General features: G+C 49.9%; 1 protein-coding gene and 1 non-coding gene across 9 annotated transcripts in view; both read left to right on the plus strand.

Moving 5' to 3' along the window:
- Window positions 1-736: 736 nt before the first annotated feature.
- Window positions 737-25,660, plus strand: part of NAP1L4 (nucleosome assembly protein 1 like 4) — a 28,114-nt gene continuing 3,190 nt past the window's right edge. The window contains exons 1-16 of one of the 8 annotated variants that reach the window (XM_074276182.1): window positions 741-912; window positions 7,065-7,096; window positions 8,062-8,114; window positions 9,232-9,331; window positions 9,708-9,849; window positions 9,991-10,077; window positions 12,461-12,589; window positions 14,089-14,160; window positions 16,429-16,568; window positions 17,379-17,524; window positions 20,166-20,188; window positions 20,634-20,753; window positions 22,444-22,473; window positions 22,674-22,730; window positions 24,349-24,383; window positions 24,812-24,916. In XM_074276182.1, the coding sequence (XP_074132283.1) occupies window positions 7,083-7,096; window positions 8,062-8,114; window positions 9,232-9,331; window positions 9,708-9,849; window positions 9,991-10,077; window positions 12,461-12,589; window positions 14,089-14,160; window positions 16,429-16,568; window positions 17,379-17,524; window positions 20,166-20,188; window positions 20,634-20,753; window positions 22,444-22,473; window positions 22,674-22,730; window positions 24,349-24,354 (1,119 nt within the window). In that variant the 5' untranslated portion in view covers window positions 741-912; window positions 7,065-7,082 and the 3' untranslated portion in view covers window positions 24,355-24,383; window positions 24,812-24,916. Of the gene's footprint in view, window positions 913-1,322; window positions 1,514-7,064; window positions 7,097-8,061; window positions 8,115-9,231; window positions 9,332-9,707; window positions 9,850-9,990; window positions 10,078-12,460; window positions 12,590-14,088; window positions 14,161-16,428; window positions 16,569-17,378; window positions 17,525-20,165; window positions 20,189-20,633; window positions 20,754-22,443; window positions 22,474-22,673; window positions 22,737-24,348; window positions 24,384-24,770; window positions 24,917-25,660 lie in introns of those variants that run through there. The other 7 variants (XM_074276177.1, XM_074276181.1, XM_074276178.1 and 4 more) reach the window with 7 other exon arrangements.
- Window positions 10,725-10,850, plus strand: LOC141548098 (small nucleolar RNA SNORA54). The gene has a single exon (XR_012483802.1). It is a non-coding gene; the product is annotated as a small nucleolar RNA SNORA54 (small nucleolar RNA).

The following is a 25,660-nucleotide window of genomic DNA, read 5'->3' on the forward strand; positions in this document are numbered from 1 at the left end:
GACTTGAAGGGGGTGACGAAGGCCCACGTGGCGCCTGTGTGCATGTCTGTCTGTCTGTCTGCCCGCGTGCCTGGGCCTCGGAGGCTGGGACACGCCCTTTACCTCCCTCTTCCTCCCCCCACCCCCATGGGCACCACACAAGGTGCAAGAGCCCAGGGGCCGTGACTCCTGGGGCGGGGCCAGGAGGCAGCAGGGGACCCTGGGCCTGGAGGGAGGAGAGCCGAGGGGGGGCACCCCCAGAGGACGAGGACTGGATTTTAAAGGCAGGGAAGGGTTGGGGCCGGAGCACCTGCGAGGTGTTTCCTCCCCCCTCCCCGAGTTAGGGGGCTGAGCACTTTGTGGGGGCAGCCGGAGCTCGGCGGCCTCCACTGACTTTCCGGCCGGAGCGGCCCTGCGAACCACGGGGGGCGTTGGTGGGGTTCAGGACACCGTGGGATGGGACCCACCCAGGGCCGCCTCTCTCCTCCACGTGCTCCGAGCTTCCCGCCTCGGCCCTTTTTAAAGAGGAGGAAAGAACGCCAGGGGCGCGCACCGGAGCGGGCCCCTCTCATCATTTGCATACGGAGGGAGCGCCGCGCAGGCGCAAGACGGCGCGACCGCGTGGGGCCACGGAGGAGTGTGGGGGTGGGGGACCGACCGATCTCGGATCTAGGCCTCCTCTTCCTACTCTCCCTCTCCCTTATTCGGGCTTGGATTGGTCGCCGCCCTCCCGCGAATCCGCCCCGGCTTCCGGCGTCCAATCGCGACGCTTCTTGCTGGTGGGAGGCGAGCGGAGAGCGCGTGCGGAGCGCCGGCCAATGGGAGGCGGCGTTGTTGGCGGCCGCGGCGGCGCAGCACCCTGAGCGAGGTAGCATTAAGGAGGGAGAGCCGAGGCCGCTGGAGCCGCAGCCGCAGCCGCAGCCCGAGCCCGAGGTGGGTGGGGGCCGGGGGGCCTCGGGGGCCGCGGGATCGGGGGCACAGAAGAGCAGAGGCCGGGCGGGAGGGGCCGGCCCGGGGCGCGGCGTCGGGCCCATCTGCCCGGGCCTGCACTGCCTTGGCGCGGCCGGTCCGCGGTGGGGTGGCGAGCCCTCCTCCGCCGCGCGGGGCCGGGGCGTGGGCCGGCAGCCTCGGGGCACCTCCTTTGTCGGCCTCGGCGCCCGCTCCCCTCCCCTGCTGCTGCTCCCCCCTCCGGGCCGGTTCTCGCGACGCTCCCCGCGGGCCCGGGCCGGGGCGGGGACGGCCCGCGCGGGTCAGCGGGAAGCCTGGGCGGGAAGCTCGGCTTTCTCGGGGACGGTGAGGAGGAGCCATGGAGCCCCGCCCGCCTTCCCCTCCCGGGCCGGGCTCCCGCCGCGTCGTGGGCCGGACTCTGGGCCGGACTCGCATCCCCGCCAAGCTCGGCCGTGGGGCGGTGTCGGACCCGCATCTCGCTGCCCGCGGGGGGAGGGGGCGCCTTCGGGAGGCTCCCGGTGAAGTGACTCGGCCAAGGTCACCCGGCGGAGGCCGGCAGCCCCCCCCCCCCCCAGTTCCTGACGGGGTATGAGCATTAATGGAGCGCCTGCTGGGTACTCTGAGCAATGCTGGGCGCCGTACGCAGCCTTCAGCGAGCAGGGGAAACTGAGGGAGACGGAGCCCACGCGGCCCGACGAGGGCCCTGAAGCCCCCGGGCGCCTGTCCCAGAATTGACCTACGGGGTTCTTGTGCACGCGGTTGGGGGCAGAGTCTGAGGGAAACCGCCCGCGGAGGGAGGGACGGACGGGCAGGCCAGTGCAGATAGATGGCAGACACAGACGGGCCCCGGGAGAGCCAGAGGAGCCGGGGCTGCGGCCCCTGGAGGGCGGCGTCTGTGGGAGCCTGGGGCTGGACCGGAGCAGCCCGCCGTGGGGGGGAGGGGGCGCGAGGGGGGCTCTTTGCCTCGGGTGTTCTCGGGAGAACCCGGGCTGGACCGCTGGGATCCGGAGTCAGACTGAGACTATGAAAATGGAAAAAACAAACCAAAGGCCGGCAAAAATTGCTTGGAATAATAATAAAAATAATGCAAAATGTTGCCCGCTGGTGAGTCATGAAAAAAAGGGGCGGGAGAAGATTAAAAGGTTCCGAGGAAGGTCAGTGTCCGACGGGAAAGTTCCTTTTGATCCATGGCTCCTGCCGGCTCCCGTTAGAAAACTTCTCCAAAAGGGCCAACGGCAGCCTTTGCCTTCTTGGTGCCGGAGGCTTGACTTGGAAAGGTGGACTTGTGTCACGGAGAAATGGGCTGTAATTATTATTGAGGCCAGACTCAGACTTTAGTCTCTAGAAGCTTTTTTTTAACAGCAGCTTTTTATTTTCCAGAATCCGGGCGATGTTGTCAGCATTCCCTCTTGCAAAACTGTGCTTCCGGTTTTTCTCCCTCCCTCCTTCCCCATCTGCCCCCTCCCTTAGAAACAGGTAGCCCAGTAGAGATGAAACAGGAGTGATTCTTCTGGAAGCTTTCAACTGACCAGGTGATGTGACCCCCCCAGGGGCTGGGTCCGGAATCAGGAGGACCCGAGTTCACATTTGACTTTGGACATGCTGGCTGAGGGATCCTGGGCAAGTCCTTCCACCCTTCTGGGGCCTAATCCCCGGATCTCACTGTCCTTCCTCTGTAAAACCCAGAATTATTGACTTAAGGAAGAAGGGAAGCCGGGGCCGGAGAGTTACCCCGCAGGAGGCGGCATTTGAGTGCCTCTAGAGGGGGCTGGAGGGAGAGGGCGCCCCCACGCGTGGGGGATGGGCTGCAGAAAGCGCTGAGCCAGGTTTGAAGGGCTCCGAGTACATCTAGGTTTGGGTGGGAACGTGATGGCCTCCAGTCAGGAGCCCTTAGATTTTGTTGTTTGGAGGGAAGGTGACCGGCTGAGGCCCGTGGCAGGGACCCCCATGGAGCAGGGCAGGGGGAGCCCTGCTGGCAGGTGGAATTGCTGAGAAGTTTGGCCCCTGATTGTGTGGGGGAGGGGAAGCCTGGGCTGGGAAACACCCTTTGCTGCTCAGGCTCATTCTCCTGGGAAAGACCAAGGAATAAGTGGAGGAAAGTTTGGGCCCTTAGGCTTTAATCCTGAAGGAGAGTCTCCTGCCCTGCTGCCTGACACGACTTAGGGGCTTCTCTTGCCTTGGCGGGGTTAGATGCTGATCCCCCCAGCAAATGGGGCCGTCTGGGGCAGACTTAAGAATGCCAGACTGAAAGGTGGCAGTTTTTAATTTTCTCATTGGACAGGATAAAAACGTGTCCACCCCTTCCCCTGGTGGGAGCCCTGGAAATGAGGAAGGCAAGAATTCTGGCCACAGGAGGCAGATGGAAAGTGCCTGGAGCCTCTCCTCAGGTGGAAGATGCTAGGGTGGGTGGTGGGACGGTCAGGGCTGAGTGGTAGGAATAGACCAGATGGGGCAGCCCCCAGAACAGTACAGGGGCAGAAACCCAAGGTCTTGGCCAGGCTTTGCATGGGGATGGGAGGAGGGGAGGCCTCCAGCCTCCGTTAGAGCCGCACTCCCGTGCTGCCCCCTGCAGTGCCACTTTCCAGACTGCCGGAGCTTCCCCTCACCCTCAGATAAATTACTCTGTATTTATTTTGTAAATGTAGAAGGAAGGAAATGACTTGGGCGGGAGAGGTCAGCCAGCCAAAGCAGCCAGAGTCAAATTTGAACTCCTGACTCTGGGCCCAACACTACTCACCAGCCACCTGGCGCCTGAATGCTTCCAGAGTTGGATTCGCTGCTGTTTGGGGGGAGAATAAAGGAGGTGTCCTCCACAGTCTTAGGAAAGAAGGGGCGTTTGGGGAGGAGAGCCGCCATGACTGGGCAGGGGGATCAGTGATGCAGCTCCAGATCATCTGCAGAGAGATCATGGAATCCAGGGGAAATTTGAGGTTTACATTTATCTCGTCCATTCTTTTGGTAGAGTTATGTTGTGTGTGCGTGTGTGTTTTTCCTGAAAGCAGTGACTAATGCATGTTAGTTTGCAAACTTAACGTGTTTAAAGTGGTATACATAGATATTCACAAGTATTCCTTTTTTTTTTTTTTTTTTTTTTTTTTCCTGAGGCTGGGGTTAAGTGACTTGCCCAGGGTCACCCAGCTAGGAAGTGTTAAGTGTCTGAGAGCAGATTCGAACTCTGGTCCTCCTGAATTCAGGACTGGTGCTCTCTCCACTGCGCCCCCTAGCTGCCCCCACAAGTATTCTTTTAATAGGGGAAGTGATTTGTTTGTTACATGCTCCCAGGTTTTGTTTTGAAATAACCCCTTGGGCATAGTTCAGATGTGACCTGAGGAGTGACCTAAATGATTCTCTTCTTTTCTTAAGTTTAATTCTGCTGGAGAAATGGACGTATGTTTATGAATAATCAGTAGTTGGCAGCTTGAGCGCGGTGGAATTCAGGTTGTTAATGGAAAGGAATGCCCTTGTCCGACACCCATCAGGTCTCAGGGTGACTGAGCCAATCCAGGTGTCCTTGTAGAATGTATTAGGTCCTGTGAAGTCCGGCAGGCCACGAAGCCCTTAGTAATTCCACAGATATTTATTTGACACCACTGGATGATGATGTCATGGGCAAAGCAATGTGGCCGTTTGGCATAGGCCATCCCCGGGCAAACACGGGTACCGTGCTTCCATGGCAGATGGGCAGGGGATGGGACAGGCTACCAGCGGGCGGCTCAGTCTTCTGCTGACCCTGATCAAAGAACAGCTTCCACGGAGAGCAGAGCGCTCTTCTGGGCTCAGTGCTGGGATTTTTTTGGGGGGTGGTGGTGGGGGGGGATGCCTTCCTGCAGGGCTTTTTAACCTGGGATTTATGGGTGCTTGGGTTTGTGAGATTTCCAGGTGAAATCAGAGAAGAAACTACATCTTCATTTTCCCTAACTTCAAACTGTAATTTAGCATTTCCTTCAGTTTAAAACCATCTAGGCAGGGAAGGCCAGGAACATGACAAGGAAAAACTTGGGCCTTAGAGGCAAATCCTTGGTTTCTCCTTTAACTAGATGATGAAAGGCTTCAACAGCTTTGGGAGTTGGCTTAACTTGGGCTTGAATGAACCTTGGACACCCCTTTCTTTAGCGCCTCACAGATTGAATGTTAAAGCAGTATTTTTGCCATTATTGAAACAAAGTCACGAATGTACAAAGGAGTTGGTCACCCAGATTGTGGCCGTGATTTCCCACTCCACTGGGGTCTGCCAAGGACCTTGTTTGCCTTGAGGAGAGAGAGAGGAGTTATATTCTAAGCAAGTCCTGCAAAAGGTTCCTTTTTTCTCCTCTTAGCTACATCATTAATTTTTCCCAACATGATTTTTGGGAAAATTTTGTATTTTGTTTGTTTTTGGGGTGAGCTCCCACTTTTTAAGAATAAGCGTTCCGTAACTAGGTGTTCTTGTCCCAAGGGTGTTTTCTCTTTGAGTGAGAAAGGCACCTACCCCTTGTAGGTCCTGGATAAAGCAGGACAGTGACGGAGAGCTTCCTCTGCCACCTGCTTGCTGGGCAGCCTTGGCCAAGGGGCTTGTGCTTGGCCTGCCCTTCTTAAGAGGTTTGAGTATTGAATGAAATAGTGTGCATAAGATACATTTGAACATTTTTAATTTATTTTTTTCAATTAAAATATTTTCTTTCCCCAGAGGGAGAAGCAAAACCCTTGTAACAGACAGATTTTCCTGTTGGCCATGTCCAAGAACTCTGTGTTGCTCACTGCTTCAGGAAGAGTTCTTGAAGTTTTGTCTTTACCGTGTCATGTGGCTTGTTCTGATTCCCCTCACTTCCCTCTATCAATTGACACAAGTGTTTCCAGGCAGCTTTGAAACCCTTCCCATAAGCTACATGAGAAGCCAACAAGTGCCTATAGAATATGAGTTATTTTATTGAATGGAAATAGAAATGCAAATGCAAACTGTAACTTAAATCAATCTTAGCTACAAAATTCATTTACCCCTCTCCCCCCTTAAAGATATTAGTGATTCAGGGATTAAACTTGCCAGAAAAGGCTCCTATTAAATAACTCAAGAAATAAACTTAGGTTCCTTGATCTGGCTCAAACTTGCCTTTCTGGTTTCATTTGTTTGTTTGTTTTTCACAGGGTTCCTAGATTGGTCTGTCAGGAGACTTGGGTAGCTATAATTATCTAGACTTGGCAAGTCTCTCCTAATCTTATGGGCAGATTGATATTGTGTGGGCTAGCCGATTATCCATTAGGAAGAGCACATACAGCTGTTTGCAGGCTTTACCCAAAGAGTTGTTATGATTTGATGCCAGTTTAAAAGGAGGTAGGTATTCAGTGGGCTTCCTCAGGGATTTGTACTGGGGAACCTTTTTTGTCAGTGACGTGAATAAAGGAATAAATGACACGCTTATCAGATTTGCAAATGATGCATAGCTGGGAGGAACAGCAAACACTGGGTGACACTCAAAATCCACAAAAATCTCAGCAGACTTAAAACACTGGGCTGAGTCGAACAAGACCAAATATGATGGCGATAATCTTATATTTCAGTTTAAAAAAACAAAACGACCCAAATTTCTCAAGCATAAGGTAGAGAGGGGCAGGCAGAGCTAAAGAGAAGTTTATCTGAAAAAGACTGGGGTGGGGTGGGAGTAGGGACTAACTAGTAACTAATGTTCCTGCCGTCGTAGAAGGCAGTCTGGATGAGAGTGGGGGAGTGAGTGAGATAAACCTCCAGAGGAAAGCAGGAAAGACGAGGTAAGGGCCTCAAGGCTCTTTTGTGAGGCCTTAAGCTGAGCATGTTAATTCTGGAAAAGACTTCAGGGGGCTCCCCTGTAGCTGCCATGTGGGCAAGGAAGGTAGGCTTGTGCCCTTTGATCCCAGAGAGCCAGAGTGGGGTCAGAACCGTAGAGCGGGATAGCTGAAGGACAGGCCTGCTGGCCTCAGAACTGGCCTGGGCTCTCAGTGGAGGGCTGAAAGCAAAAGTTGGTTGTGACTCCTTGTTGGGCCTGTTCTTGATGAAGCCCTCTGAGGGTATGATTTAGTTGAATAAATGAGACTAAAGCACCTTCCAACCGGGGGCGAGTGTGTGTGTATGTGTGCCCACCTGAGAGCATCACTTGGGAGAACTAATTATTGGTTTTAACTTGTAGGTGGATAAAATCCTTCAGATGGCAGATAACAGGTAAGTCTTGACCAAGGTATTTTCTCAATGGAATTCCAAAATGGCTATTGGAGTCAGTATGTCTCCGAGCCTGTTTCAGCAGGTGCCACTGTAGCAGGCGTTCTTTTGGGGGACAAGGAGAAACAGAAAAGGTGAAAACACCTCAGTTGTTCCCAAGCTCTCTGGGTTCAGAAGATGCCCTCATTCTTTTGAATAACCTACCAAGGAATTTGTCTAAAGCCTTTGTCCTTTGTTGGGGTTTACCCTAGACCAAGAGACTGCTGGGTGGCCCAACATGTGGAGAGGGAGACACAGACAGGCTGAGGCACAGAGAGAACATAAGGAAAACGGGCCAGTGTTTGAGTCCTGCCTCTGGCTCTCATTTGCTGGATGCCTAGACGAGCCACTCTTTCTGAGCCTCAGTTTCTGTCCACTACCTAACTTAGGATTTGGGGGGGGGGGCGTCAAATGAAAAAAATCTTGGCAGGTCAGTGTGGAGCTCCGTTTATTTTGTGGTAGCATGTGATGGTGTCTTCAACAAGTCCCTGAGAGTCTTATAAATTTTTAAGGGTGTGTTCTGCTATTTTTAAAAGAATGAAAATCCCATTAGAATGACTTTGCTTTAACTTACATTGAACATAGTCATTGTTGGAACTGTTCCAGGTGCTTCTCATTTGTTTTTGACTTTCCACCAGGATTATGTAAGATGATGAGGCTATGGCCGCTTGGGTGGGATCAGGAGACACAAGAATGCCTGGTTTTTGGAAGCTTTGACCAAAGTTGGAAGTTAGAAGATTCTTTTCAAAATAGAGTGCTTCCAACAAATTGTGTACCTTTCTTCCCCAACTTAAAGCACTTCATACCGCAATCTGTTAATATGGTGCAATTTCTTATAGTTTTAAAGAATCTACTTTGGTTAGGGTTTTTAATTTTTCCTATTATAATGGAGCTTTCCTTTAAATTTTAATTTTTAAAATATTTTTTAGTAATTCAGAAGATGTTCCTTCAGATTCCTTTGAAACTGCTAAAACTGACAAAGGTAAGGTTATACTGAAGGGCTAATATTTAGGGGTGTGAGAACTGGGGATCAAAAGTTTCAAATATTGAAGGAATTTTATGTGTACAGTTTCAGTGAACGTTTACAAGTTTTTACTCTTCCACTTTTATAGGAAATTCAGTATAATAAGAATAGGATTTAGAAAGAGTTTTACAGTGATTGGTAATAATATGAAAAGTTAGGCTTTGTTTTAAAGTACTCAACTTTTCCTTCTCTTCTGTAACCCAAATGAAGGTCCCTACCCTCCAGGGCTCCTTGCCTAGTGAGCTTCTCCTTCATGCTAAGTACCAGCTCTGCATTGGTGTTTGCAGCCATTCCAGCTCTTTGTTCCCTGGTTAGGTGGGGAGGCGATGCTTGTTGAGTGTCTGACTTGTAACTCACTCTTTCTTTTTTAAGGAAGCTTAGGATGATGGTTTCAAACAACTCCATTTTGTTATCCCTTTCCTTGTTTTCTGTGAGGATAAATAACAATGTAAGGAGAAGGGCCATATATGAAATGCTGTAGGATGAATGACTTGGGTTACCTTCAAAAGTAGCAGTTCTCCCCCACATCCCTCCCTTTGTCCCTGACCTAAGTTTGAGGGATCATTCCAGAGGATGAGTCGAGATAGCATTCACGGTCAGCATTGGCCAAAGAAATCCATTGAGCCGAGAGAATGCAACATTTTTATTCGGATTGGTTACTAGTGTATTTTTATCTTTTCTCCCCAAACTTCATGGGACTTGTGTTCTCTATGGTCAGATTAAAGAGTTACAGTTGAGAACAGAAAGTCTCTGGCTCTGCCTTGAAAAGAGATTGCGTGCTTCTCCTCCTTGGAGGATTGCTGAAGTGCCACACTCTTTGCCACATCCAGTTTCTGGTTGTTTTCCACTCAAGGGAAGCTGTCTGATTCTTCAAACGGCGGCTTTTGGATGAACGTCCCTTCATGCAGACTTAGGGCTGTGTTTTTCTAAAAATTAAGATTTTTTAAAATTTGAATTCTGGGGGTCACGCCTTTTTAGTAGGGATCGTCTTCACGCAGCCCTCTGGAGCTTGTAAGTTGTGACTCTCAGAAGCTCTGGTTAATACGGTTTAAACCATTGCATTTTTTTTTCGTAGAAAAACTCACAGACCAGGTGATGCAGAATCCACAAGTGCTGGCAGCTCTCCAGGAGCGACTTGAGAATGTGTCCCATACACCTTCAAGCTACATTGAAACGTGAGTACTGGGGACCACCTCTTGCGAGCAGCCTGCAGTTTAAGGTGAAAGGGGAGAGCACTTACAAAAGAGGAGCCTTTTGCTGTGATTAGGCAGAAGTGCTTTGGGAGAATTTTTTTCTTTAATCATATACTAACTTTTTTTTGCTCCATCATGAGACGGAATAAAATTCTAGAATTTTTAGTGGATTGTACAGAAGGTCAGAGGACCGCCTCACTGATTTGCAGGACTTGTTGGGTCTTGCCGCATGATGTGCAGGTTCTAAGGAGAGTGCTCGTGGGAGTCGAGTGTTTGTGGGAAGAGAGCCTTGCTAAAGACTTCTGAGCAACTGCTTGGGTAATTATAACGGCCTTCCTTTCCTGCTCTTTGTTGTCAGTTTACCCAAAGCGGTCAAAAGACGCATCGATGCTTTGAAACAGCTTCAGGTGAAGTGTGCCCACATTGAGGCAAAGTTCTATGAGGAAGTGCATGATTTGGAGCGAAAATATGCAGCCCTTTACCAGCCTCTCTTCGACAAGGTGAGGGCCCTTTTGCCAGTGAATTATCGGTGCCTTTTTTCTATCTTAAAACTTTGGGACTTAGAGGACAGAACTTGTTATGTGTAATCTACAAAATAAGGCTATAGTTTTTCTTCATTCTAATAAGACTTTCTTCTGCAGAGACGGGATTTTGTCACTGGCGATGTCGAACCTACAGATGCAGAATCAGAATGGCCCAGTGAGAATGAGGAGGAGGAGAAATTGGCTGTAAGTGAGAATTCCTGGAAGTTTTGGGGCCAGTTTTTCACACAATTAGATTCCAATCTTGTTTTTTCTCATCATTTATAATTTTTCTCCCCAAAATGCTTCTCCTAATATAGGAAGAAAATGCTTGGGTTTTTGGGGTGAATATAAATTAGTGGTGCAGGCAAAAATTAAAAGACGGGGCAGCTAGGGGGTGCAGTGGATAGAGCACCAGCTCTGAAGTCAGGAGGACCTGAGTTCAAATCTGGCCTCAGACACTTAATACTTCCTAGCTGTGTGACCCTGGGCAAGTCACTGAACCCCAGCCTCAGGGGAAAAAAAAATTAAAAGACAAACCCTTGAAGCAAAATAACCAAAAAGAAAATAGCTGGAAAGAAAGGCAGCTGGGGACATGAGAAAAGTAGGAGTGAATTAGAGATAAGAAACAGTACAGAGAACGTTCAACAAAGGGGTTGAAACTTGGAAGTGCTGATTTGAGGAGACTTGATGGACGGTATTTGGAAAGAAAGGGAGTCTTGTGGTTGGGTATAGGGCATTTGAAATAATTTTCTCACCAGCCTGCTGTAAGATGAGAGGCTGAGTGATGGAAAGGGTCAGAGACTTCTTTTGTTAATATTCACATAGAAAAACTCCATCTTGGCAGTCACTCTTTGCACTGTTCGTAACCTGTCGACAGTCATTTTCTGATGATGGGTTCCATTCCAGTGCTACAGTAACAGCCCAGAGGTCATCCAGATTGACCTGTGTCTCTCTGTGTTGTCCTTTGGGGGACAGCTTTTAATTATGCTCATGTTGACTTTTGAGAGTGTTTGCTTTTTGGCAGAATGAGCTCTGACAATGAGTGTTTGCTATGGTTTGATGATTACCTTAGATTCATATCTTAATCCATTGTTTTTTTGTATTTGTCTCAATAATCTTCCCCTACTCCATTTTATCCCTGACAAAACAAGAAAAGCCCCATTGAATTTATTTGTAGAATTAGAATAACTGTTACTTCCCTTTTTTTTTTATTAATTTTATAATTATAATTTTTTTTGACAGTATATATGCATGAGTAATTTTTTCTTATAACATTATCCCTTGTATTCATTTTTCCAAAATTTCCCCTCCCTCCCCTAGATGACAGGCAATCCCATACATTTTACATGTGTTACAGTATTACCTAAATACAATATATGTGTGTAAATACCATTTTCTTGTTGCACGTTAAGTATTGGATTCCGAAGGTACATGTAACCTGGGTAGATAGACAGTAGTGCTAACAGTTTACATTCACTTCCCAGTGTTCCTTCTCTGGGTGTAGCTGTTTCTGTCCATCATTGATCCACTGGAAGTGAGTTGGATCTTCTCTTTGTTGAAGATATCCACTTCCATCAGAATCCATCCTCATACAGTATTGTTGTTGAAGTGTATAATGATCTTCTGGTTCTGCTCATTTCACTCAACATCAGTTGATTTAAGTCTCTCCAGGCCTCTCTGTATTCCTCCTGTTGGTCATTTCTTACAGAACAATAATATTCCATAACCTTCATAGACCATAATTTACCCAACCATTCTCCAATGGATGGACATCTGTTCATCTTCCAGTTTCTAGCCACTACGAAAAGAGCTGCCACAAACATTTTGGCACATACAGGTCCCTTTCTTTGGGATATAAGCCCAGTAGTAGCACTGCTGGATCAAAGGGTATGCACAGAATAACTGTTACTTCCAAGTGTCATCTTTGCCTGTGATCTCTGAAGAAGAATTCCAGCATCCTTCTTTGAAACAACGCGCTTTGCATTCAGTCTGAGTTGTCTTTTGCCATTTTCATTTATAAAACTCGTTATCTTCATACTAAAAGGAGCCTCTGTAGAATCCTAATTGTGGGCATAGGAGACACAGCGTAGTCTGTGTGGAGCTGTTTGGGCTTCTCGATCCCTGCATTTTCACATTTGGGAAGTTGTGTCTCTTCTCAGTTCCCTTAAAAGTATAAACCTTGGTAGAGAGACACAAAGGAGGTGTCCGCACCTGGGCTGACGGGTCACGGTTACAAGAACAAAGGCAGCCCCTGTCTTCCAGGATCTCCCAAACTAATGGGGGGCAAGGGGAAGATACCAGCCAGGAGAGGGGCTGTGCTCTATTTGTCCTGCCTACTACAGGCTTCCTCCCCTGCTCCCCCTCATGCTTGTAACATTTGGTTAGGTACGGGGTCCCTGGAGGATGCTTCTGTATTTGTGGGGGGGGGGGGTGTATGTATGTGAACACACCATGTGCCCACCTGGCAAGAGCTGTCTGTGTGCACTGGGATCAGCCCTGGCCTGTACCTGCCGTGTGTTACTACATGTCCTTGGAGTGGAACTGGCTATTTTTACTGAATTTTCCATTTTAAACAACTCTCTTTTAGGGAGACCTGAAGAGCAAAGTGGTGATAGCTGAGAAAGAAGCTTCTGCAGATGAGCCGAACCCCAAAGGGATCCCGGAATTCTGGTTTACGATCTTTAGAAATGTGGATATGCTGAGCGAGTTAGTGCAGGTAACAAAAACCTTAGGGTCATTCACCGTGGGCTGAAAATAGAGCAGTAAGCAGTGTGTGGGTTCAGGTCCCTTCGCTTGTGGCGGCGATGCTTTGGAAGTGGCCATCTTGGTCTTTGGGCCAATGTTCTTTTCTCAATTCCCCTTGGAAGCTGTTTATTGGAGCCAATTGGCCCAGATGCAGTATTAGGTCTCTGAGAGAGGCCTTGGGTTCTAGACTTGTTGGTTCTTGTGGTTAACTGAACTTTGTATGGCTGCACAGTGGCTTAACGGGAGGGGCCATGGCTCTGGCCAAGGGCCTCAGGCTTTTGCCTAGTCTTTCTCCTCCCTGTTGGGGAGCAGGGTGGGATCCTTCTGGCCAGGCTCGCCGTGCTGCTGGTGACTGGGGGGCTGGGCCATTGCCAGCCACTTTCTAGAAGGATTCCTCACTGTTACTCTCTGTCTGGAGAGGTTAACTCCAAGCTGACTCTGTTCTCTGTAACCAAAATGGCAGCTGCTGTTAAGGGCTTCAGTCAAGTAGAATCAAGTTTCACTTTTTGACTTCCCGAATTATTTTTGGAGAGCTGTTCTTCAAGAAAAAAATTTGACCCTAAAAACTGAGCTGGGCTGTCTCATCTCAGCCTGGGCGCGGTCCATGGTAGGGGACTGTCTACTGGTGTTTGTGTCTGCCGGGGCAGCTGTCACCAGAACGTGGCAGCGGCTTTGCTCATGGAACCCTGAGGGGAGGATTGTGCAGCTCTGGCTCTTCTCCTGATGGCCAGTATGCCACGGGCCTCGGTTTGGGTCTCCTTGAACTTGGAGGCATGGCCTCTGGGCTAAGTTCTGGAAGCCATATGACATTGGTAGAAATGGCAATTCTCCCTGGGCACAGGATTCAGAGTTAGAGGGGTCTCCAAAAGCCCCCCAGGGCCGTCTCAGCCTTTGGGGGACATCTGCTGTCTTGTATCTCCTTAGATTTCCCTTGTCTTTGTCTCTGCAACTTCCATGCTCTGTTCCCAGGTCATGTGGGGATGACGCTTGCTTAGTTGCTTCAGGCGGTTTCTTCGGTCACTCCTTGGGTGACCTTTCTCTTAGGAAGCTTTCCAGTTCATCAGGTCCTTCCAATGCACTCAGGTGACTTCATTCCTGCCTTCTGACCACCTGCTTTATGCGGGTTGGAGAACTTTGAGGAATTTGGAGTTTGGTAGAGACTGCTCCCGAGACCCGAATAAACCTGCCCAGTAGAATGTGCCTGGGCAGGAGCTACTGGAAAAGGGAGAAAAACCTCGGAGCCCCAGGACAATCCCAGGCCCGGAGCAGTCCAGAGTTCCCAGCCAGGGATTTGGCAGAATTCAAATCCCGTGTCATTCTCTATCCATATCCTGTACAAACTTTGTTACATACGCCTGCCTTGGGAAAGAAACAGGAATTGTGATTGTCTAAAATCATTGCTAGAACCAGATTCTACCACAAATGCCAGCTATTTGTTTATTTGTTTGTTTATTTATTTATTGTGGCTAGGAATATGATGAGCCAATTCTGAAACACCTGCAGGACATTAAAGTGAAGTTTTCAGATCCTGGCCAGCCCATGGTAAGTACTGAGAACTTGAGTTGTTAGCACTCTGATTGGGCTCCACTCCGGGGCGGGCAGTGACCTCCGTGGTGGCTGCCCAGGGATGTTGGTCTAGAAGGTCTGGGGCGTGTCTGCTGGAGCAGATGTGAGCTCAGGGTTGGGGGCTTTGGAAATGCCTCCCCCCCTCTTGTGGTCAGCGTGACCTTCAGACCTTCATCCCAGGGGTGACCGGATGGGCAAACCATTCAGGCTTAGATGAGGGGACCGGTAGTGCATCTGCGGTCACCAGGGGAGCTAATCACTGCTTGGCTTTTGGTGCCCTTGGGAGAAGGCGGCCGCTGCGAGGGCCGGCATTTGTGCTCCCGGAGCTGCATCTGGTCATTTTGGTGCTTGGGAGTGTAATACCTGCAGAGTGCTGGGAAGCAAGCCTTCTACAGTTCTCCCCTCAGGGAGGTTGTGACCCCCTTCTCTCACTTCCCCAGGCCTTCCCCTGGTATCTCTCGTTCAGTTTTCACTTGGGTCTGACTCTTCATGATCCCATTTGGGGTTTTATTGCAAAGGTCCTGGAGCAGTTGGCCATTTCCTTCTGATTTTACAGATGAGGAAGCTGAGGTTTGCAGAGTGGCTGCAATGGTTTGGCCAGGAGGGGTTTAAGGCTGGATTCGCACTGGTGCCCTTTGACTCTAGGCTCTGTGCTCTGCCCACTGTGCTGCCATCTAGTGGTCCCTTAACTGGCTCCTTTCCATCATGTGCTTTATAATCTGCCCCAGGCACTCTTAATCATGCTGGCAAAATGTTTTTTATGTTTTTGAATTTAACAATTGTGATCGTTTCCACGTGCAGAGAAAAAAGGATTGTACATGGACCCCGAGTCTTAGAGCTAGCTCTTTAAAGTATCTAACCCTTTGAGCGGGCGCCTTTCATGTCTGTCTCCCTCTGAACTTCAGAGCGTTCCTGGACATACTGCTTGATGGTTTGCTCCTGTCCTTCCCCTTCCCTTCTTTGTCTATAAAAAGCTCTTCCTCAAACCAAATAGTGGATTTATTCAAGTCAGACAGACGCACCTCTGAACCTGGCTGTCTCATTCTGCGGCCCTGTCCCGGCCTCTCCAACCCAGGGGCGGAGGTTTTGTGAGCTGCGTGCGGCCCTCCTGCTTTCTCATTGCATTCTTCAGCCTTTTGAAATAATTTTAGACAATTCTTCACGTGCTTCTGCTCTCTTCCCTCTGCATCGGCTCCCCTGATAGCATGTGGCGCTCATTTGGTCATCCCTTCCCAAAGTCCCTGTAGTTTCCATTTCTTTGCTACAGCACAAAGCTTTGCAGTGAAATGTTTTATTTTATTTATTTCCTTCATTTATTTTTTGCTGAGGCAATTGAGGTTAAGTGACTTACTTGCCCAGGGTCCCTCAGCCAGGAAGTGGGAAGTGTTAAGAGGTCAGATTTGAACTCGGGTTCTCCTGACTTCAGGGCCGGTGCTCTATCTCTAGCTGCTGCCCTTGAATATTTTCATACCTAGGCTTTGTTTCTGTCTTTAAACCCTGTGATGATGCCCTAGAGGGAACAGAGGATATGCAGGGTCTCAATTCCAAATCGTTTTTAGTTTGCTGCATTTATTTAAACCACATATTATTTATGGTTCCATTTTACAAGGCAGTAAAGGAAAAAGATTTCAGCACTTTCAGATACCACACCCTGTACTAATAATCTCGGAGGCCACAGAAAGCTAAGCCTACATGGGAGAGAGAACCTGGAGTCACTACAGACAAGTGTCCCCAGATTTCGAGAGCAGTTTTAAGCTACTAAAGTTGTTAAAATAAACCCATTAAGCTTTACTAAAGCCACACTAAGAACCTTTAGACACCCTGTATGTAGGGCCAGCCCACAGGCTGGCAGTTGTCAATGCCAGGGGCCCTTCAGGACTCTGGAGCTTTTCCAGTGCTTTACAAACAAGGCTTAGATTTGGCAGGGAAGGGGCATTTGGTCAGGAGGAGCTCTGTCTCAGAAGGGAAGGGCCCGACTTTGGGCGGGTCTGGGAGTAGAGTGACCTCGTCCTCTTGACCAGAGTGTGTGTGTGGGGGGGGCAAGTGCCTCACCATTGACTCCTCAGAGTGGAAGAGGAGGAGTTTGGGGTCTCCTGGAGTGGGTGTAGATAGAGATGGGTGGGGGAGCTGGGGGCTGGCTTATGAGTGAGAGGCTGTGGGATGCCCCCTGGAGGGAGGAGGATGGGCTCCCTTGCAGGCCCTCGGCCTAGCTCTGTGGCTGACTCCCCGGGGTTCTCTTCCCAGTCTTTCTCGTTAGAGTTCCACTTTGAGCCTAACGACTACTTCACCAACTCTGTCCTGACGAAGACTTACAAGATGAAATCGGAGCCAGACACGACGGACCCTTTCTCCTTCGAAGGGCCTGAAATCGTGGACTGTGAAGGGTAAGAAGCAGCTGCAGGGGCTGGCTCGGGCTTCCTTCTCTGGCCTGCTTATTCTTTCCCTCCGTTCATCAGACACTGGCTGGGTGCTAGGGAGGCTGAGGCGGGCCCTGCCCTCAGGAAGCTTCCCTTCTGTGGGACGGGCCCCTCACAGAGTCAAAGGGGAGGGAAGCAAGCCTTTTACAATCATGATCTCATTGTTATCCACATTTCACAGTTGAGGAAACCTGGGTAGACACAGGTTGGGGCGGGGCTTGCCTGGGATCCCCTAGATATTCAGTGTCTCGGGGTTCATCCTGCCTCTGAGAGGAGAGCAGGAAGGGCCTTCTGGACCAGGAGCTGGGGGCAGGGCAGGGCCCGGAGTCCCACATGCAGGGTTCTTTTGGGATCTCCATCTGCTGAGAACGTCCTATTCCCTCTTACTGAAAATGCTGGTAAAACTCTGAGGCAGGGGCCAGGCCACCACAGGCCTCCTCCTGCCCGACTCCCACGCTTTTGTGGAAATGCTCGGGCCAGCAGTGAAGAGATGATCTGGGCTGAGGGGGGGGGGGGGGGGGGCTCAGGTAGAGCCCGCCTCTCTTTGCTTGCTGGTGAGGAGTCACAATGGTGTCAGCCTTTCCCGTGAGACACGGGGCTTTAAGCGGAGGCTCCTCGAAGGCTGTGGGATTGGCTCTTGTGCCATGGGTAGTCCCCAAGACCTGCTCTGCTGTGGTGTGTAGGGGGCAGCATGCCCACTCACCAAGGGTGTAGTCAGAGGGCTTTGTGCTGGCTTCAGAGCCGGGGAGAGTCACTGGGCGTGGCCTTGCTCCCCAGGTGCACCATTGAGTGGAAGAAGGGCAAGAACGTGACGGTGAAGACAATCAAGAAAAAACAGAAGCACAAGGGCCGAGGCACCGTGAGGACAGTCACCAAGCAAGTCCCCAATGACTCGTTCTTTAACTTCTTCAGCCCCATCAAAGGTAAGCTGCCCCACCTCCCACTGCAGTCCAGCCTCTGCCACAAGTGGGATCTGCTCCTGATGGGTGACTAGCGGGGGTGGGGGGCTTGCTAGAAAGAGTGGCCTTTCCACTCTGGGACAACGCCTCGCTCACCCACATCGTCGCGGGTTTGTGTTTGGGCCGGCGCTACCAGCGCCGCATCCTTACGTGGATTGTTCGGCCGCATCGGACTAAGTCTTCGTTAGGCCTTCGGCCCAGGGGTGAACCTGAAAGGCAGCCATTGGCCTTGGCCATCCGGTCCCTTTTTCAAAGGCATTTTTTTTTTTTTTTTGTTTAATAATCAAAAAGGTGCTCTTTGATTTACTGTAAATATTCTGTTATAAAGTACACTGAAAAGCTACTGTTTTCATTTAAGTTAATTTTTGTTGCTCTAGAAAGAGCGTGGCTGCACCTCCTTCAGAGGAGCCAGTGTCCACCCCAGCCCAGCTATAGTTGGTTAACGGGGCTCTGAAGTTCTTTCCCAGCTTCACCTGAGATTGAGCTTCTTTGTGTATGTTACGGTTTTTAAGTGAAAAAGAAAGAAAGAAAATTAGCCCTTAGGGACAGTTTTGGGATGCCCTGGCAGTTTAAACCTTAAAGCAGTCGCTAGCTTGGAAAAGGGCCCATTTTTAATGTCATGGGGATTCTTGTAGCGCTCTGAAGGGGTAACCTCACCAAGGAGAAGGGAAGAATGGATGACTAAAGCATTTGTCAATTTCTGAAGGAGCCATCTTTTTTTTTCCCCTTTCTAACGAATTGAACAAAAATGTTATTTTTATGTATAAATAACATTTTTTCCCAATTATACGTAAAGGTAGTTCTCAACTTTTTTTTTTTTTTTTTTTAAGATTTTGAGTTCAGAATTTTTCTCCCTCTCCAATCAGTCCTACAATTACAGTAAACATTTCCTATTAGTTGTATTGTGCGAGAAAAATCAGAACCAAAGGGAAAACCACAAAAAAGGGGAAATAGTGTGCTCCGACCTGTGTCAGACCGCGGAGCTCTTTCCCAGTATGTGGCACTCTCTATCATGAGCCACCTTTTTAATGGGAAAGACAACAAAACGCTTGTGATGGGGAGAACTTCTCTTGGATGCCAGGAGTGCCAAGCCCCCAGATCATCCCAGTCCCGGGGGGTGCTTTTCAGTGCCTTTCAGCATATGAGCCATGGGAGCCCTAGAGATGAAACAGTTTGGATTCCTGGTACTGCTGTTTGAGCTGCCCCTCCCTGCCCAGAAGTTTCACTTGTGATTTAAAATCACATGGTTGGGGCTTAAAGGGTGCCACCCCCCTGCAGCAGGAGCACTCTGGGGAGCACTTGTTTTGGCTCCCTGTGATCAGTGCCTGCGCTTAGTGCAGATGTTTGAGGGGAACTCTGGGCAGGTGAGCCAGATGAGACACCCCTGGGGGCTTGTCTTGGGACATGGTGATCTTTGGGTCCCTGTTTTACAGGTGTGGAGATGGGCTCAGGATCCTGCACAGATCAAGGGGGGGTTTTTCCCCATAGGATTTGACTTGTCTATATCCAGCTGATTCAGGCTTCTTTGCTCCATTCCAAAGCTCCATCTGGAGCTCTCCTATTTATCAAGCACAAGCTCCAGATCCCAAGTCGTGTTCCCCTGTCTTCTTGTCTCCTCTCAAGCTCCACCCCCTCACTCCTCCTCCCTGGGACCCTCCCCTTGCTGGCAGCCTCATTTCACTTCATCTTCTGTGGCTGCCAGGTGTCTGATGTCATCTCAGACTTGGAGCCAGGGCCGTGCCCTTCAGTTGGGCCTCGGAAGCCCGCTGCCTTCTGGCTCCCTCTTCCTTCATTCACTCCCAAGTCGGACTCTGGGCTACCAGCTGCCCCTCCTTTGAGGCCTTTCTGGTTCCATCTTGACATTGTATTTTCCTCTCTGTTGTGCTGTGAGTCTCTTCCTGAGAAGTGCTCCAAATTAGAGACAGTAGTGCTGACTCTACATTTGGGCATTACGTGCTTCCTGCTGCTCCCAGCTAGCTCCTCTCCCCAGTTGCCTTCATCTTGTTTCATCTCCTGAGTTCTGGCCCAGGGAGGAACGGGCCAGGGGCTGACAGCCCCTCTTCTCATTGGAGGGAAAGCCAGCGTGTGCCTGAGAGCCAGTCACAGGATCATCCCGTCTTCCCTGGGCTCTCACTGACTTCTAGTTTCTGCTTCCAGGATGACTAGGGGCTGCGTTGGTTCCTGGGATGTTACTTGGCTGGATCACCCATTCCTGGTATCACTGGAGGGCTTAGGAAAGGATGCTTCCTGCTCCCTTGTTTTTGAGCGAGCCCATCGGGAGGGCACCAGGAGCGTGGCCTGCTGCACCCTGCCCTATCTGGACTCGCTAAGAGCTTGTCACGGCCCAGGAGTGATTTTCTGGCCAAATCAAGTCCAGACCCATTCCTTGGGGGGATGGGGGGGTGCTGTATTGGGGATTGCTCTGTCATGCCTCAGAAATCATTGGGATTCATGAAGACTTAAAATGTAGTCATTTCCAGTGGGGAAAAAAGTCATTAAATGGATTAGAGTTGTGCAATGTTCTCTTTGCTCATTAAATCAGCTGGGATGGAGGCAGGGCCTGCTGTGTTTAAAGACTAATAGAATTTTTTCTTTCTTTTTCTAGTATCTGGGGATGGAGAGTCACTGGTAAGAGTCATATTTCAAAGCATCATTTATTCTCAGATTGCTGTTTCCTTAGACTTTTCTATGTTAAGTTGCTGGTACTATTTTATAGTGGATCGGTACCTCACACTAACCCCAAATTTGGTGCTGTGCTTCCCCCAGAGGAGTCACGGTGACTGCCCGTGCCCTAGAGGCGCAGGACCAGGAGCCGTTCCTTTAAGGGTGGCACTGACTTAGCTTTAAATAGCCTTGAAGGAACTTCCCAGTATCTGAGAGGTAAATATTGTAAAATGAAATGTCCCGGATCACAGTGTTGCTCCGGTTCCCAGAGCTGGTCCTCAGGGGAAGCTTGTGGCCAAAGCAGACGAGCCTCCGTTCCTAAGAAGCTGCTGGTCATAGTTTGTGTCTTGGTTTTTCATTCAAAACTGGAAATCATGCATAGCTGATGATATGTAAATTTCCCCCACAGGATGAAGATTCAGAATTCACATTAGCTTCAGATTTCGAAATCGGGCACTTCTTCCGTGAAAGAATAGTTCCGCGGGCCGTCCTTTATTTTACTGGGGAAGCCATAGAGGATGATGATAATGTATGTATGTCAATCTCGTTGGTGACCACTACTGTTTGTGTGCTTGTGAGCAGCTGCCAAGGTCTGGAATTGAGGGGCTGAGGCTGGAAAAGGGCTTGTTTATAGAGGAGTAAACTGAGGCCTAGAGAGCTTATTTAAATGACTAAACTAAGAACTGGGAGTAGAAATCAGGTCTCCCTCTTTACTCAGATGAGGTTCCCTGCCTCACTTAGAGGGATTTCATTTGGGGTAAATGGAGAGAGCATCATTAGTTTTGCTTTCCTTTGGACAATCGTCTGCCAGAACTGTCCTTCCTGGTGTCCTGGTGAAAAATAGAAGGGAGGCTAAAGATGGCTTTCTCTGGTGTCTTCGCTGTGTGAGTCCTCCGTGTGTTCTGAGATATGTCACCTGTGGGTCCTCTGGGAAAGAATTCTTACACACAAAGAAACTGCCAGAAGCATGCCCAGGCCCAGGAGCTCCCCTAGCACTCAGACTCCAGCGCGGGCAGGATGAGTACGTATTCCAAAGCCAAGCTGGCCGCATTTCCATTTCCCCTCTTCTTTCTTTTTTTTCTTTTTTTTTTTTGCTGAGGCAGTTGGGATTAAGTGACTTGCCCCAGCTCACAGAGGTGGAAGAGTGGCCACTTGTGCCCAGTTTCCCTGGGTCACGTCCATCGCACCAAGCCGTCCCATCTCGGGAAGACCTGGGGTTGCCGGGCTGCTTTTAAAGTCCTCCCTCATGCCCCCAACACGAGGGACCAGACTTTCACATCTGCTGGTCCGAGTCTCTTATGGGCAGAGTCTTGCGCTGGGCACTGAGGGCATTTCAGTTATACCCAAGACTCTGGTGCGTTCCTTCATGGAGCCTCTAGTCCTAGTCAGGAGGATGGGGGATTAAGGGTAGGGAGTAGAATGCTGACAAGATGGCGGGGGTTCTGTTCAAAAGTGAGTGGACTCAGTAAGCATTGGGGAAGGCTTCCTGGAGGTGACAGCCGAGTCTTTGAGCAGACGGTGGGACTTCCACTTGTTGGAAGCTGTCCCTGCTGGGTGGGGGCGGTCTTTGGACCAAGGGCAGCTCTGGCGCCCCAGAAGGGTTTGACCTCCCAATGTCCTGGAACATGTCATTATTTGAGGACAAAATTGCATTTGGTTTGTCCAAGAAATTGCGTGTGTATAATGAGAGTGCGTATGCATGCTTGCAGCGTGTATGTGTGCAGTATACACAACATGAGGCATGTGCGCGTGCATGTGTGCACATCCCTGCCACTGGCACGCAGCCAGAGCGTGCTAGAAGCGTCTGCGCCAGAGCGCAGGCTTTGTCTTGTGTTTCCTGAGCGGCCTCCAAGTGGGCGAGGCTTTGCGTCTCAGCATTGTGGGCTGCAGAGAAGGGGGCGCTTCCCTCTTGGAGGGGTTCCTAGGCTCACCGCCCTGTATGGCCTCTGAGGGCCCTGCTGTGAAATGACTTAGGAGTTTGAGATTGGGGCCAAAGATTTCTGCCCACGAGCCCCAGAACCAGTGGTTGCCTCTCCCCTGGCCAGGCAAGGAAGTCACTCATCTCTAAAAGATCCCTCCCTGGAGCGGGCAGGGACCCATGACAGCCGGGGGAGCTTGGCCTCTGACCTCGGCCCCAGGGTGGTGCCCAGTGGGCACAGGGGCACTTATGACACGATTGCTGTTCTGTAGAAATCTAAACCTGTTTTTCCATTTTTCAGTTTGAAGAAGGCGAGGAAGGGGAAGAAGAGGTGAGAAAAGGGAATGAGCCCCCCCTGGTGCCCTGGGTTGTCTTGGGATGAGGGGTTTGTTTGGGGGACCAGGCTTGGACCTGCACCAGCAGCCAGGAGGTCCTTGGTTTTGAACCAGGCTGGGGATGTGGACTTGGGGTGCCGCAGTGGGGGCCGATCGACAGTGCTCCCCTGGTGACCTGTCATTTTTGTGCCCACAGGAGCTGGAGGGAGAAGAGGAGGGAGAGGAAGATGAGGAGGCGGAGAATGACCCCAAGGTCAGTGTGAATGAAGCCAAACCCGGTGGGGGAGGGGGAGGGGGTGATGTGGACATTTTCCCCAGGAGGATTCTGGGGTGCTGTCTGTGAGCTTGAGAGCCCTCCCACCTTCAGGCCTCATGGCTCGTGGGGGAACAAGATTATTAGAGCTCCCTGGGTGGCTGCCGAGCTTGGGCTTTTGTTCCTTGTCTGATGTTTGGGGAAAGTTTAACCTAAATAACATTTTTAGGAATTGCGTAGTTTTAAATAGGAAGGCTCAGTGTTTAATGAAAACAGGGCCCTTGGAACAAGAAATTTAGAAATGATCATTCATTTGGCAAGACTTGGCTTTTCCTAGCTGAATCTGTAAGGCTGTCCTATATATTTTCAACCTTAGTCCCATCCTCTTCCTCACTGGCAGCTCTTGGGCCAAATTATAAATAAATAGTATCTATTATTCCCTGGCATGAAATTAACTAACTTGGTGCCCACCTGGCAACAGTCATCTATGGGCAGCGAAATCTAAATGCCCTGGCACTGGGGGCAGGGGGCTGATTAACTTGCATCATATTCCGCTCCCCCCAACACACACATACACGGTGAAAGAAAGTACTGGCAGTTAATATCTGAGGCCCCGGGGTGGGGAAAGGGGATTTGGGACTTTTTTTTGCCATAAATAGTTCTCCAGGAGGCAAATAGAAATGCTTGTCTTTCAGAATAGCCATCAGGCACTTAAGCACCTATTTGTCAAATCCCTGGCATGTGCTCAATGCTCACCCTTTAAAAGGGGAAACAAGGCCAGGCCTTGCAGAGCGGCAGGTCACTGTGCATTTTCCCTCTAGACACGAAGTCGACCTTAGTGCTAGGAGCCATCCTGGGTTGCTTTGGAGTTGCTGCATCTCCACATTAGCTTTGTCTGGCCACGGGGCTTATTTTTACAGAATGGAGGCAAATCCATGGCTTTTCAGTGGGTCCCTCTCTTGGGCTTGGTTCTCTCTCCACATCCAGATTTCCTGCTCATCAGGCTGTCACCTGCAAGTCCTTGGTGTTTGCTCAGCATCCCTCCACCCCCGCCTTCCTCTTCCCCTCCTTCCAATCTTGGTCATCTTCTGAAAGAGCCCCCGCCCCCCAGTACCAGGTTCCCAAGGACCACCTTCCTTGGGAAGTCAGGGATGAACAGCAGCAGGTGGGGAGGGCGAGCATTCACCCTCACCAGCAAACAACGAGGTGGTTGGCTCTTTGGGTTCATGATACAGTAAAGATGGCCCTTTGCCAGCAATTTTGTCCCAAGGGACAGGGGTCCCGAGAGGAATCTGTAGCCTCAGAAGAGCTCTAGTAGTTAGTGTACTGACCAGTCTGTACGTGGATTTTTAACCCTCAACAGTCATGCTCATGAGGGGAGGCCCAGGTTGTTGGGAAAGGCTTCGCTTGGAAGCGAAAGACAGGCCAGCCTAGTTTAGGGTCAGGTGATGTTCTCTGCGAGAGAGAATTCGGTGACTAAAGGGTCTGGTGTGTTGGAGTGGCCCCGCCGAGGCGGAGGACTTGCAGAGAAATTGTGGTTGTTTTCCTCCTGTATGATTTTGCACATTTCATTGTCTTTCATGCTGACGGTTCCTTTCAATTTTTTTTCCCCATTTAGGTGTAATTTTTGTCTGTTTATCATTCATATCATAGGTAAGGTGGAATTCCGTTCATACCTAACTTGAAAGCTGATGATCTGTAGCCGATACAATGTGGGGTTGTTGCCTTGTTGGTTAAAGGGAGCGCGAAGCTCCTCCAGGCGATAGAAAAGAGTCCACTTAGAGCTAGCTTCCCGAGGAGTTTGTTGTAGAGCAAACCTCTGTAACGTGGCACCGGGCACGATGCCACTGCATTGTCCCGAGCTGGATTCACTCGGGCTCCTGCCTTCCAGCCAAGGCACCCGAGCGAGGAAGGTGCCATCCACAAGTTTCATCTGGGACCCGCAGGCACAGGATCACCTGGGCGGGGGTGGCGGCTCCCCCGGGCACCCTCCAGAAATGGGGAAAAGGAGAGGCGTGGCAGACAGGGAGAGGGGGGCAGCTGTTTTGTTTTGTTTTTCTAATTTTCATTTTGTTCTCAAGTGCGTCAAGAAGGACATCTAGAAAATACGTCTAGAGCAGTCAGACCAGAAAAATGTGAAACAACTTAGGCAAAGAAATAATACACTCTTTGTATCGATCCAGTAATGTTTTCTTTTTCATTTAATGTTGAAAGCTCTCCAAGAAGGCAACTGGTGTAGTTAGTCCTTGTGGGCTGTTCTAGTGTGAAGTTTATGAAGAATCTTGTGATGTTAAAGGGACTCTTGCTGAGTTAGACAGTCCCACCCGGTGACCCTCTCCCCATAGGTGACTCTTTTTAAGGGTGTTTCTTCAAGGGCATTGAGCTCAGCTGTGCTCAGGAGCCTCCACGCTGGATGTAGTTTGCTAAGCTTGGAGTAAGTTAACAGAGGGGATGGAACAGCTCTGCTTATACGAGCCTGAAGCCCAGGGATGGATCTGCAGGGAAAGGGGGGGAAGGATCAGCACGGAGATCCCGGGAACAGCTTAGAAAACCCACCCTGGTTCTGGGTTCCTGAGGAACCTCCAGCAGAGGGCTACACATAGAAAGAAAAATCCACCTTTTAGCTAACACGGAGTCCACGTTGTTATTGAACAAAGCAGTTTTTATAAGCAATATTGAAAGCAGGAGCTCTAGAACTAAATCAGGTTTTTGAAGAGTTTAGGACTTTGGACTATTAAACCCCTGTATTTTACAACAGAAAAATGATTTGGTTTATTATTGAAGGCATTATGGATCTCGTTTTCGATTGTTCATAAACTTCTATAGAAAACCAAAAGGTTTTTTCTTTTAATTTTATTTTTACTGGGTTTGAGGGGGTTTAATTTTTTTTTTTTTTCATGTTTGTTTTAAAAACGGATCCTTTTTACTGT

Source organism: Sminthopsis crassicaudata, chromosome 6 (genome assembly GCF_048593235.1).
Source record: "Sminthopsis crassicaudata isolate SCR6 chromosome 6, ASM4859323v1, whole genome shotgun sequence".
Classification (NCBI taxonomy): domain Eukaryota; kingdom Metazoa; phylum Chordata; class Mammalia; order Dasyuromorphia; family Dasyuridae; genus Sminthopsis; species Sminthopsis crassicaudata.